The sequence below is a fragment of the Trematomus bernacchii genome, unplaced genomic scaffold (assembly GCF_902827165.1).
Source record: "Trematomus bernacchii unplaced genomic scaffold, fTreBer1.1, whole genome shotgun sequence".
Classification (NCBI taxonomy): Eukaryota; Metazoa; Chordata; class Actinopteri; order Perciformes; family Nototheniidae; genus Trematomus; species Trematomus bernacchii.
In genome coordinates this window covers 364,929-379,104 of record NW_022987731.1, presented here as the reverse complement: position 1 = coordinate 379,104, position 14,176 = coordinate 364,929, and the positions used below count along the sequence as shown (strand labels likewise).

Here is a 14,176-nt window from a genome sequence, read left to right as displayed (position 1 = left end):
TATCGGCCGATATTCACTCTCTGCCGATCGATCGGTGCTCTCTATAAAGGCTGATCAGGAGAGCCGATCACATGGCGTAAAATACATGACACTTTTCTCTGTGCGCGGCAAAACAAGCTCGCCAAAATGGCTTCACCAGTCTGGCAGTATTTTAAGGTGTCCGAAAAAGACAGTAAAATAGCGGTATGCAACGTGTGTGACGCAGCGTCCACACGGCGGCGTGCGTTGAAGCTTGCCGGCGGGCGTGTCTGAAACTCGACCAAAAACCAATCACATGAATCTCCCGCCCCGGACACACAAGCACGCGGTTTGATTGGATAGAGCTTGTACTGGCATATGATTTGATTGGCTGACGCTTCCGTCGAAGCTTCAAAAGTTGAACATGAATGGGCAGAAGTGTTGAAGCTTCAACGCACGCCGCCGTGTGGACGGACCGTTACGGCTGCACCGCGGCGTTCACAGCGATCGCGGCCACTCTAGTCAATGGGTGCTATTCCACCAGACGCGCCACGTTACGGCTAGAAGCATCCCAGAAGCGTCCCAGAAGCGTCCCAGAAGCGTCCCAGAAGCGTCCCAGAAGCGTCCCAGAAGCGTCCCAGAAGCGTCCCAGAAGCGTCCCAGAAGCGTCCCAGAAGCGCCAAATAGACTTGCTCCGCTAAAAATAGGATGCAAGTCTATTTTCGACGCGACGCGAGGCGTTGCATAGCGCCGGGCAGGAAGTGGACCGGTCAGAGCATCCAGTCAATCCCCAAAATAAACTAATTTTGCAGACCCTATCCCTCCGTAGTCTTTCAAGTAGGAGGAGAAATGCCAGCGTTCTCCTCCGGTTTACAGGCACTGTGTAAATTATATATATAGAATAATTATGATGATGAATGCATTTTTTTACCACTAAAATACAGCAACACATCTTTGATTCATGTCGTTTATAACTGGAATATTACAGTTATTATTAACTTTGTCTGTACAAAGTAGCCTGCCCAGGAAATATGCCCAAATCAACAAAAACTGCGAGCCGGCAGGCAAGACGCTCCGCTTCTGAAACACTTCTGAAACGCGCCCGGTGGGTTATGACGCCGGAGGAGGTCGGACCAAAACCGCGGTGCAGCCGTAATGGGCGCAGACGGACCCGGTGGAATCCCGGCTGTAGGTGCGCCGCATTTGCTCTACAGATGAGGCTCCCTCCGCAAGGTGAGGCCCCACGCAGTCTGCGTGATCGGCCTGTAGGGAGGGGCGGCCCTGGGAGCATCCCTAATAGAGTAACAATCGTTTTTTTAAAACATTAGAAAATTAAGTCAGAATCTGGAATAAGAAGATAACATTTGAAAAAAAAAATCAGATAAAACAAATATTAAAGAAAATGTATATACCTATATTCATATAAGCAGCATGGGAATATCATTGTACATAAATAACATTTAAATGATGACATTGTGCAGATCTTCTTCTCACCTCTGTATCTGCATCTTCTGCTTTATCCACTGAACAGTTGTGTGGTAGAAAAGGAACTGTGGACAGAGACACAGAACATCATGTGGGATGAACATGGGGAGACATGGGACAGTCTGCACTGAGGGTTTAACATGAGGGTCTTTTTTTGGCCAGTAGAGGGAGCAACAGAACATAGAATGAAGTGCCGCTAGGGAACACAGAACTAGGTCAATCCTCAGAGCATCCCGTATCAGGGACCCCCCCAACAGACCCTCCATGAGTCCACAGTCCGTTTAATAAGATGTACAGCTCAGAGAGAAGCACTGCAGTTAGACAACAGTTACATAAAGGATGATAGTGAATGTGAGGTGAAGCCAAGAGGCTCTGAAAGTTATCCATTCTGATATTCATTCATCCTCACCTGTATACATCCTACTGTACATGTGATATTTGGTGTGAATAGTATCTTACATAGTTCCATTAAGTAATAATGTACTGTCACACCCCTGGCAGATCTGTTCATGGCTATCTTTATTTTTGCTCATTTAAACTCCAGGGAGCTATGTAAAGTATTTCATGTTGCTTATGTGAGTTTTTGAACGCTAAGGTAAATGACTATCAAGTCAGAGTCAGTTTCACAAAGAGATTTAAGAGTGGTCGGTGTGTTCGCTCAGAGATTAGTCTAATACAGTTCCACAAAAATAAAGACTGACCTACTTTAACTCTAGAAGGATAGCACCACCCCCCCCCCCAGGCAAGCTCTGATATATGTGTTCATACTATGAGCTTACAAAGCCAAAAATCACACACTGGCCCGCTACAGTCGCAGGGTGACACAGTCACAAATGTAAGAAATATAAATGTTTATATGATGCAGTGTGTTTAATTTACATCAAATGGAAATGTGTCTTTGGCACTGGCTAATAAAACAACATGAACCATACATATGTACAGTACAATATATAATTCACAAAAAAAAAAAAGGGAATCTTTAAAGGTAGGGTAGGTAAGAATGGAGAAACCAGCTCGAGTGCGCTAGAATTTGAAAGTACGCAGCCGAAAAAAATCTGCCCCTTCCTTCAGACTTCCTTACAGAGCCCCTCCTCCAACACACACGAACGCACACATGACCAATGAGGGCACGAGATAAGTTTGTGCACAGATGGAAGGCTGACAGGCAGGTAGGCCATCCAGTTATTTTAGCCGGGCCGGCTAAAATAACTGGTCTAGCTTTTTACAGTACTACGGCTTCCACAGATGAACATTTTTTAATGTATTTATTGTCAAAGCATTTAATGTATTCATTGCTCCATGGAATATAACAAAAAGTGTTTCTGAAGTGAATTACCTACCCCACCTTTAAGTGACTAAGTGGCAGTCTTAATAAAAGTGCTGAGTGGTTTGTTCTTCCACTGGCTTGTGGTGCATTCAAATATCAATTCATTCATTAGAAATAAATATTTCATGTATTTAATGCATATTAGATATCATTTAATATACGTTTTTACGTTGATCATTGCTTGGGAACTCCTTCAGTTATTTCCTGTGATACAGGATACATGCTCTGAACAGCTTTTGAGAACAGCCAGCTTTCTTCACTGTTCTTCTGACGATGTGAGGCGAAACATTTAGCTTGTACATTATACATAAAAAACATAAAAAACCTTGATCCAGAAACATTGCAGCATTTTACTCGTTAGAGAAGAAGAAGGTCTTACTTCCATCTGTGTCCTCTGTGTCATCTGGTGGAAGGTCCACTTCCTCACTCTTGGCATCTGAAGGGGGCTCCTGTGATGGCATGACTGGATCCTGAATAAAGAAAACTAAATAAATACCCAGACACATCCCCAAATATCCACTGAATATCCACACATGGTTGAAACGCCTGGAAGAGTGTAAGATACACCATGTTTGAAAGGAAAAGTCTATTTGCAGAAAGATTGTGTTTGATCAGAGGCTTACTTTGAGGTCAAATTGATGTATTACAGGAAGCCTATGAGTTTGCCATCACCCAGTGGCGAACCGTGTCTATCACAACTGGACCTTCTGTAGACACCCCCCCGGATTCGAAAATGTGGGTGTTCTAGTCAGACGGACGTCACGGAGGCAGTCACTCTGCGTTGGACGGCCTTTTTTTATAATGTCCATCTTTTCACTGAATGATCGTCTTGAAAAGGATACTAACAACAATTCCGCAACAACATCATCTTCACCTGTTGCCATTTCAACGTTAAAAACAATAAAACGGCAAATGAATTGCTACGTAGCATTTATCTAGATCCTCTGTCTCGAGCCAGTGAACTACCGGGCCTTCTAGAGTACCCTGGAACCGAGAGAAACTCTGAAAGAATACGCCCATTGGCTACAAATCAATATGAGTGGTTGATCAAACTGTCAATCCAAAGGTACGCTCTCATTCAGTGCAACGGCCAGGGCATTCTATCAAGGATGTAGAATACCTTGGTTGAAGGATATTCTACCCAGAGACCCAGAAAAAGATCTGATTGGTTGCATTTTTCTTTCTCACACAAAACCACTGAAATGCGTAGTGCATGGTCCGAGAAGGACCAACAAATCAACGTAACACTGTAATATTACAGATCAACAACACAGATACCATTCTCATTTATTCATTTTATTTACATTTTATAAAATTGTATTTATATAATTAAATCGATTTTTTGTTTGTTTTATCTGAGTGTTCCAGGGTATTCTCTGAATACAAACTGCAAGAGGAAAAACAGTAAATGTACAGTACAAAGAAAGAGGAATCTGTGTTGTGCTAAAGTTAGTCTGCTTAATTAAAATGTAATTACATATTTTAACATGCTTTTTTTTGTATTGTTGGTCACCTGTTAGAAATAATTAGCATTTTTTATTATTTCTTACATTGTTATTGGTATAACTCCCATTTCATTTGACTTGCTGATTTTTCAACCATTTTTGTATTATTTTCTTTCTTCTTTTTTCTTCGTGGTTTATTAAGTCCAATGTGTGTTTATAGATGTGTAAACTTTTTCTTTACACTATTCGCACTCTCTGTGGCTGCAACCTTTGTGTAATACAGTTTGGAAATAGTCTTCATCACTTCAGTGTGTGAGCTTGATTAGAATGTTTGCTGCTTGACTGTGTTATGTCAGATAGACTGCTGCTGTTAGCTGCTGGGTACATGATGAATACTCACCATAAGCCTTTGGCAGGTCTGAGGGATGAGTCTGTGACAGCGCTTATGGACCAGCAGTTTGCAGTTGATACACTTGTAGCCCTGCCTGCCCAGCCCCCATATCCTTTCAGCACAGTGGCCACAGTAGGCTTTCTGCAAGACACACAAAGGACACATAGTCTTTAACACACTCACTGATACAACCCCTGGCGATTCTCATAAAGCACTAATTAACAGCAACTACATGAATAAATAAGTGTGATGGACATACAGTGACCTTTCCAGATGAAATATTACACATTTCTCCTTACTGTACTGTTTTAATGCGGGTCTATTCTGGTTGTGATTGCTGCTCGGTCCATTATTCACTCTTGTTTTAGCTCGGTTTTTGGTTAATACCAACATCTGAAGGAAATACCTTTTCTCTTTAGCTGAATTGCCCCATTATATTCAGCAGCTAGCCTCTAACTGTGTCCGTCTGCCGTTTATAAGCAGGTGGTGGACAGTGACTTTGTCAGAGCTTTTTCATGCAGTATACATGTGTTATTTTCCTGGAATCGAAAGACTCATAAGGAGACCATTTCTAGTCATGATGATGCAAGTCTCTATGGTAGCCATTTTGTCGTAGAGAGACCAACTTTTTTAAGCGACACTGTATAAAATGATCTTTTGTGACCTCTCAAACATGGAGGTCACGAATCAGCCTATTAGTACAAAAATAAACAAGAAAGTCTATCAGTAACACATGAATCCTTGTCATCCAATCATGTGAGTTATCTAGCCTGTGGCACATATCCATATCGGCAAATTACACTGAACAAAAAATAAAAACGCAACACTTTCGTTTTTGCTCCCATTTTTCATGAGCTGAAATACAGGTGAGGATGAATGAAATCAGAATGAAAATGTACACAAAAGGGCTATTTCTCTCAAATATTGTTCACAAATGTGTCTAAATCTGTGTTAGTGAGCACTTCTCCTTTGCAGAGATAATCCCACCACCTCACAGGTGTGGCGTATCAAGATGCTGATTAGACAGCATGGTTATTGCACAGGTGTGCCTTAGGCTGCTCACAATGAAAGGCCACTCTAAAATGTGCAAGAACTGGGATGTTTCAAGCTTCCAGGATTTGTGTACAGATGGAGGATGAACGGCACAACAGTGGGCCTCAGGATCTCTTCTCGGTATCTCTGTGCATTCAAAATGCCATCAATAAAATGCACCTGTGTTCGTTATCCACAACATACGCCCGTCGCCCGCCCATACCATAACCCCACCGCCACCCTGGGCTACTTGATTCACAACGTTGACCTCAGCAAAGCGCTCACCCACATGACACCATACCATGTCTGCCATCTGCCCTACAGTGAAAACCGGGATTCATCCGTGAAGAGGACACTTCTCCAAAGTGCCAGACACCATCGAGGTTGAGCATTTGCCCACTGAACAATAATTTAGGTTTCTGACAGGTTGTGCAAAAACTCTTTGGTTATGCAAACCGATTGTTGCATCAGCTGTCAAGATGTCTGGCTGTCCGGGCGGCTGGTCTCAGGCGATCTTGGAGGTCCTGGGCTGCTGTGGTTACACTTGGTCTGCGTTTCTGAGGCCTGTTGGATGTGCTGCCAAATTATCTGAAATGCCTTTGGAGACGGTTTATGGTAGAAAAATGATCATTCCATTCACGGGAGCGACAGCTCTGGTGGACCTTTTGATATTACTTTATTTCATGTGTGCGGTATTTCTTTCACGTGTTCTGTTTGGTTGTGCTGAGTTGTTGATTTTAAGAGGATTTTTAACAGAATATTATTTTGTCTGGTATACATCTACTGTAAAGCACAGACCTAATGCAGTTACATCACATGGTCTCTAGAGCGTTGGTTCTGTCATTGGTGTTTAGCTGACATTGCTAAATTAGGACTGAAGGCTGTTCAGTGTCCCTGGACATCAATTCATCCGTCACCAAAATGTCCCCCTGGAGACTGAACACATGCAGTGTGTGTGTGTGTGTGTGTGTGTGTGTGTGTGTGTGTGTGTGTGTGTGTGAGTCGACAGCATTCATTCATTGGGGTGGATGCTGACGGTGTAAAGAACAAAGAGTCCCAGTCACTGCTCTGTTGCCATGGAAATGCTTCAGCAAGACTTCAAAGGCTTCCTTCTGTCTTTCTCATCTAACTCTACACAGAGGTTAAGGCACACATTTATAAATTAATCACCAGCTTTAGTCCTGTTTCTTTCCCTACACAGCACCCAACCAGCAGTGTGAAGAGTCACTGCGTCAGGCTGTGGACACCAGGGAGTCGGCCCTTTTAATAGTGATGCCTTTTATACCTCAAGATATCCAGGCTCAACTGTTTTTTTATCCTCACCTTGTTTTCAGATGTCTAAAAACACAGCAGGAGCCTTGTGATTAAGCCCAAAGGCTTTGCATACCAAGCCTGTATCTTTCTTATGTGTTTGTTTGTATCTGATTAAAATAGTTACGTATAGAAACCTTGCACATTTTCAAATGCTTAGTTTAATATTCTATTTGTTACACAACTAAATGCAGAGGCCAGGGTTGCACTATTAAAAGTCAAAGCTTGCTATGGATAGTGCAATGGATAGTGTTAGTCCCAATCAGGGCTAATGAATGAATGACTTGAGCAAGAAGCTATCGTTTAGCTGCCTAGAACACAATCATTGCTGTGTAATCTTCGTACATCCTTTGTTTCTACGATCTTGTAGGTGGCAGCACTTTCAGCTTAATGCTAACATTAGCATTCTAAAAAGCTGACAGTGACTTTGTAATATTTAGAAGGTAAAATGTTCACCTCCTAATTTTACAGTGCTATTTGACTTAATTCAAGTTCAACTGACCGTATTTGGTCATACACCAAGGCACTGAACTGATGTTGATGGTTCTATGGGAAAACAAATGAGAAATCAACAGTGATCCTCTGTGGACCTTTAATATCAGTAAAGTAGTTCATACAAATCCATCTAACAAAATCTTGACCGACAAACCCTAAGACATTACCATACAAATCTAGGAGCCACAATCTGAGCCTCTGCAGTCCTCCGGAAAATATGCTCGAAAATAATAGATAGACAACTGTTACGTGCTCCCCTCCGTGTTGTCTTTTCTGTCTCCCTGCAGGTGCACCTGGTCTACCCCTGGTCTGCCCCTGGCTCCGCCTCTACCCAGGTGGTCCCAATGCCACTCAGCCGTGTTATGAGGAGAAACTGGAGGAGAAGGAGTTTGCCTATCCTAATGCCGAAAGAGTCTGTTCTGTTGATGATCTCTCTGTTGCTTTTGAGCTATAGACCCCTTTGCTGCTGCTGTTATGATGTGTAGCCTGGAGGACCTGAGGCCTGTACTACGAAGCTGGATTTTCGCTTAGCCGGCTAACTTCAGGGAAATCTCGGGTTTTCCGGTCCTACGACGCTGGTTCTCTTTTTAGCAGGCTAGATCTCCATGGTAACTTATGCTGAGCGGCAAACCTGCTCCGGAGCAGGTTAGGTGGCAGGCTAAGAGATCAACTCAGTGAAAGCACCGCCTGCTGACCAATCAGAGCTCCGTGTGCGGAGTTTAAAGCTATCAAGTCATATTACAGGATAGAGGAAATACAGAAAAACTGCCGTTGCAGGAAAGACGGCCGGCAAAAATCAACTGACTGTGTGAACGTGAACATTAATAGAATATCCCCTCCTATCTTCAGAGCAATCTGACTATTATAACATTAGCGTTAAGAAAGCTTACTTAAATATCTGCCACAACATAAGTAACCGGATCAGAGTAACATTAAGTACAGTCCGCGGCACTGTGAGTGCAGACGTCGATGTGTCCCATTATCATTCATATCATATCACATCATAATGTATCATATATTTCCTTATCTGAGTCAGCTTCTTGAGCCGTATCTGGCCGTGCAACACTCACAGTGTCACATACTGTATGCAGAAGTATTATTTTAAGCAACACATTAAGTTGACGAAACACTCGAGTCAAATGTAATTAAAGTCAGATCGTGTCTTAGACGGGGCAGTGATATCATAAACCTGTTAATGTACGCATTCAAACGCTTTTTCTTTTACCAGCTGTATTCACCTTGCAGGTGCAGCTATGTGGCTTTGATCCTGGATAAAGTGTTTAAGTCATGGATGTTTAAAGGTTAACTTCTTCATATTTGACTAATATTAAAGTTCACTTTTCATTCAGGAAGTATGACGCTGCGCTGTCAGTACGCTTGTCCATGTTTGTGATTGGTCGAATGCTCCAAATACCACCCCTTTCATGTGAACGCGCACCTAACTAGATAGGACACGGCTGGCTTGAGCGATCCACTTGATAACCAGCGTCGTAGTACAGTTTAGCCAGAGCGCGTATGTTTTGGATTGGGCCAACCGGCTAACTCAAACATATCCAGGTTAGGTTGAACCAGCTTCGTAGTACAGGCCTCTGGTAGTCTAGTTTCCCGTAGGATTTTGTTTGATTTTTGGTTAGGGGAGGGAAGCTCTGGTTCCTACGGCCCGTGGTGTGGCTGGCTCGGGCCCCCTCCTTCTTTTTGTTTCTTTTGGCCAGTCCTCCAGACCTCGTTCGTTTGCCGGATGGCTTGTGTGAGTAGCGGCTGCACATCAAATAAATGAACAACATTACAACCCAAATTCAATACATTATTATACTGCATTGATTTATTTATCTATTTAAATGCAAATTACATTACATGTTACTTGTTAGACGCTTTTATCCAAAGCGACTTACATACTCAATACTGTGGACAATCCCCACACGAGCAATCTGGGGTGAAGTGTCTCAGGGACACAACGACATGCTGACTGCAGTGGGGTTTGAACCTGTGACCATCTGATCCCCATACCAAGGCTCTATCCACTGCGCCACACGCCTCCTAAATTAAAATATAAATGTAATTGAATATAGGTTAAAAAGAGTCAACCAACAATTTCCCTTTTTTTGTTAACTCTACTAGCCATCATGTTAATTACAAGTTGTAAATAACAGATACTGATAGCTTAAACTTAATAACTTATCTATGCGGTTGGTTGCTGTTACACGGTAAGATGAAACTAGAGAATGCAATTCCTGAAGAAATTGCTAGTGGGAATGCTTTATGCTGAAAAGCTGACGCTAAACTGCTATGCTGAAATGTAATGTGTAAGAAGAAAGTGAAGAATTTAGATTGAAATGATACATGAACACTGGGGGCTTGAATGTGTGATGAGAGAAGAAAAGAAAGTAAAAAGGCTTGGAAAAGCAGCAGAATATTTGAACTGCAAACTTTTGAACTAACTTGATGGTGAATGATCTGTTGCCATGCCAACGGCATTTGATGACATTCCATAATACGCTTAGATGTGTTGATGGCTGCATCGTTACCAAACCTGTGAAGTTTTGGGCCATTTCGAGCATTTGAACTGAAGTTATGAGAAAACCGTGTTTCATGGCGAGCATTGTGTTGCCATGGCAACAACATTTGAAGAAATCTCAAAACTGTCCCGTAAATGTCTTCACGGCTGGACTGTTAGCACACATGTGAAGTTTAAGCACTTTTTGAACATTTTCATAGGAGTTATAGCGACATCGTCTTTTATGGCGTGTGTACCGAACCGAAGGGCCCATACCGAATAATTTCGGTACGAATACGTATACCGTTACACCCCTAGTTTATTGTCATTGTACAAAAACATACAACGAGATTTGGAGTGCAACCCTGTCACAGTGCGCAGAAAACGAAAACAGACAACATAAAAACACGTCGGTAGGACAGACAAATTTAAACACGTTTACAGGGGGGAATAAATAGATTAGAACAATGGTGAAAAAATCTATAAAGTGCATCAAAGAATAAAAAGTGCATATGAGTTAAGTAATTGAAAGAGTATTCCACTTAAGACTGTAGGTTTAACAGCCTGGTGGTCCAGGGGTAATCATATTCTAATAATCCCAGTCTGCTCCACTCTGCGATTCTATTCACTGCAGGATTCACCACATAACCATATCAAGAGCACAGCCTGATTAAACAGAACATCATTTATACATTGTACTTTGGGCAGACTGTCAAACTTCACTACACAGCAGCCAGCAGACTGAACCCAGTGCAGATATGGACTGCAACCTTTTACAGTACATGTCATGCTGAAGTGCATCTGGTTGTGAAGGGTCCAGCAGCTGCCTGCAGCTCGGGAATAAAGGGATGAGTACAAAAAAGCTTTCATTGATTGCCAGTCCTCCCTGCAGCCCGGCAGACAGATCATATGAGTGCCTGGAAACTGACAGCATAATATGCCGGGAAATGATCTGCTGTCTAGTTCACCTCTGAGTAAGAAACGTATCAGAACAGACTGACCAACAATGTCTGCATCAATCCGAGCAGTGACATCAGGCCACAAAGGTACAATAAAAATATCTATCACATGTATTACCAGCACAACCTGATGCAGCTTCCATAGAACCAAGACAGGCTGATGTATGTGGTTTCAACCCAGTGCTGGCCCCACCTGCTGTGACCCCCTGCTGGGGATGGAAAGGTAAAAGCTGCTGTCCCGCTCGGACAGAAAGAGGCAACAACCTCCCCTCACTCAACAGCATCCTCTGTTAGAATTCTCTATATGATAGGAAATCATTTGTAATGCTTCCTCTCCTATTTCCTTAAGAGTAGGATAAACTGGACCATCCTTTATGAAAGAAAAGGACATAATGCTGTCCCATACTGTAACTCCGTTCAGCCGCACATCAGAAACATCTGTCTCCCAGTGTAAGTGCAGTCAGATTCTCTTAACACCGCGGTTGTCTCTTCCTAAACCCTGAGGAATTCTCTTTCATCTCTCCTAACCCAATGAAGTTGTCCATTAATGTAAAAGATAAAAACAGTTCTTTGACTATTTGACCGCAGCCAAGGTGATTGCAAGAGGGTCAAAAGAGGCTAGCCTAGAGAGTTCTAGGACAATACCTCAGCCAAGGGTCCAGACTGTTTCTTATTTGTTATTTTAATGATTTTCAACTTTAGGGTCCAGATGGGCAATTTTAGCACTATTCTGATTGCATTTAAAATGTAAATATGAGTGTCCTGAGCATACTAGGAATTGTTTATGTGCATCTATCAGTCTTCAGCTATTATCCTGATAAGACAGCTCTTGTCAACGGTAGAAATGACCATGTTCCCTCTCAGTTCTCAGTAGCCTGCTTTAACCAGCATGACTTTTTAATTGGATGTTCTATCTAGTAGCATGTGAGACTGGTGTGTCAGTCACATCCTTAACAGAGCGCTTGTGATGGCAAACAGCCAGCATTGACGGCTGGATTCTGCCTCATCACGTGGGAAACAGGAGCTAAAGAGACCCGATTATGTTTAATGAGAGGCAGCTTTCTGCACTGCAACATCAGGGGGAGATGGAGAGGAGGGGGGGGGGGGAGGGGCAGACATGTAGAGTCTGAGAGAAAGGAGAGGGATGGAGTGAGAATAGGGAGGAGAAACCTGACCTACTTCTCCTTGGCTTATTTATATGCTGAGGACAACATTGTGAACCTACCAGAAGCCTGGAAGCTGGCATAGCAACAACGGTCAGAGAAATCCCAGACTGAAAAACAACTGGTCCATTTTACCAAGACTAAATCATATATTTATAATAAAACTATATCCATGGAAATCTTTAAATTGTGTCCTGAAATGTACATACAGTATGGATAAGAAAACCTTTTTGTGATTTTAACAGTTAAATGAAACAGTGTAAAAATGGTCAACATATTAATTGTAATGTCCTACAATCTCTGAGACTTGTCAACTAAATGGTTTTTGACGTTTTTCCGCAGTTCTATTTTTGCGCCATAGAGAACATGATTAAGGTTAAGAATAATAATAGGCTTGATTACAGAATAAAGACAAATGAAATGCTGACTTGAAGCAGGAACATCTGTCAATATTTACCCAAAACCATTCTTTTATCTTCAGGAAAATATTTCAACATTCTGGTAAAAAAAGATACAATATTTATTACATTTTATTTTGGAGAGTGAGATGAGAAGATGGATGTCAATCTCATGTCTTTTTGTTAATAAGGAAGTTGGAGTCGGCACACAGTTAGCCTAGCTGAGACTGAAAAGTCTGAGTGTAATGTACTGGTAACTAGCCTGTGAGCAGACTGGAGGGTTTCATAGAGCTCATGAGTGTGGAGATGTTCGTGAAGCTGAAGGGCAACAACTTTTTCCAGAACTTTAGCTAAAAAAGGCAGGTTTAAGATGGGGCGGTAATTTGAGAGTACCTCAGGATCCAGGTTGTGCTTCTTCAGGACAGGTCTGATGGCTGCCAGCTTGAGGGAGGGGGGGACCTCACCACTCAACAGGGATTTGTTTATTATGATGGTGGCAGTTGGAATAATGGATGGAGAGCAGACTTTCAGTAGGGAGGTGGGGATAGGATCAAGGGCGCAGCTAGATGAGGTCATTGCTGAGATGATTTTAGAAAGCTCAGCTTGCGTGACCTCCGTGAATCAGTTAAGGGTTGGTGCATTTGACGGAGCAAGTACAGGATGTTGGGGAAAGACAGGTTGGTTTGAGGAGGCTTTGGCGATGTTAAGCCTGATGTTTTCAATTTTTGTTTTAAAAAGTTCCATAAAGCGGTTGCAGTCATCAGTTGTAGGAGTGGTTGATGAAGGATCACTAGGCTTGAGCAACCGATGTATTGTGGAGAATAGGTGCTTGGGTTTGTTACGATTTGTCTCAATCAAATTGGAGTAGTAGGCTGACCTGGTTGCTCTCAATGCCCTCTGATTTTTGCGCTCTGAGCTGGTCAGTGTACCATGGGGCAGAGCGATGGAAAGACACCACTCGGGTTATTTCAGGTGCCAGCCTGTCTAGGCACTCATGCAGGGTGGTATTACACTGGTGCACATGCTCTGTCCGGCAGTGGCTCAGTCAGTAGGGGCTTGGACTGGGAGCTGTAGGGTCGCCGGTTCAAGTCCCCGACCAGACCTAAAATGTGGAGTGTGGACTGCTACTTGGAGAGGTCCCAGTTCACCTCCTGCCCTGCCGTGGTGCCCTTGAGCAAGGCACCGGACATCCCCCTTCCCCCCTCACTCCCATTGCTCCCCGGGCGCTGTACAATAGCTGCCCACTGCTCCTAGTACTAGGATGGGTTAAAAGCAGAGGCCAAATTTCACTGTGTGTGCTGTGTGCTGTGTGCTCTGCATGTGTGACCATTAAAGAGGGGTTTCATCCCTCCCAATTCTTCTTCTTCTTCTTCTTCTTCAAGTGAGAGTGCAGCATGGGGCCTGGATAGGGCAGAGGAGAGGGCAGACGTTAGCTGACTATGGTCTATGTCCTTGGTCTTACGGAAGGTTATGGTATGTCTTTTGCCAGGATCCAATGGGTGAGACATGACATCCAGCAGCACCATCCGGTGATCAGACATGCCAAGCTCAAGAGTGTGGGTTTTGGTAACCGTGACATCACCAGTGATGGCAAGATCAAGGGTGTGGCCATGTTTATGAGTAGGCTGTTGTATATGTTGGGTAAGAGGGAGACAGTCCAGGAGGTTGAGAAAGTCTGTGGCCAGTGAGCACTTAGGGGCATCAACATGAATGTTAAA

The 14,176-nt window shown here is 43.1% G+C and overlaps 1 protein-coding gene across 1 annotated transcript in view; it reads right to left on the bottom strand.

Moving 5' to 3' along the window:
* prkcz (protein kinase C, zeta) overlaps positions 1-14,176 on the bottom strand; it is a gene marked incomplete in the record, with an annotated part of 136,148 nt that overhangs the window by 34,628 nt on the left and 87,344 nt on the right. Inside the window, 3 exon segments of the mRNA XM_034145661.1 lie at positions 1,453-1,508; positions 3,150-3,240; positions 4,616-4,747. Coding sequence (XP_034001552.1) covers positions 1,453-1,508; positions 3,150-3,240; positions 4,616-4,747 — 279 coding nt within the window.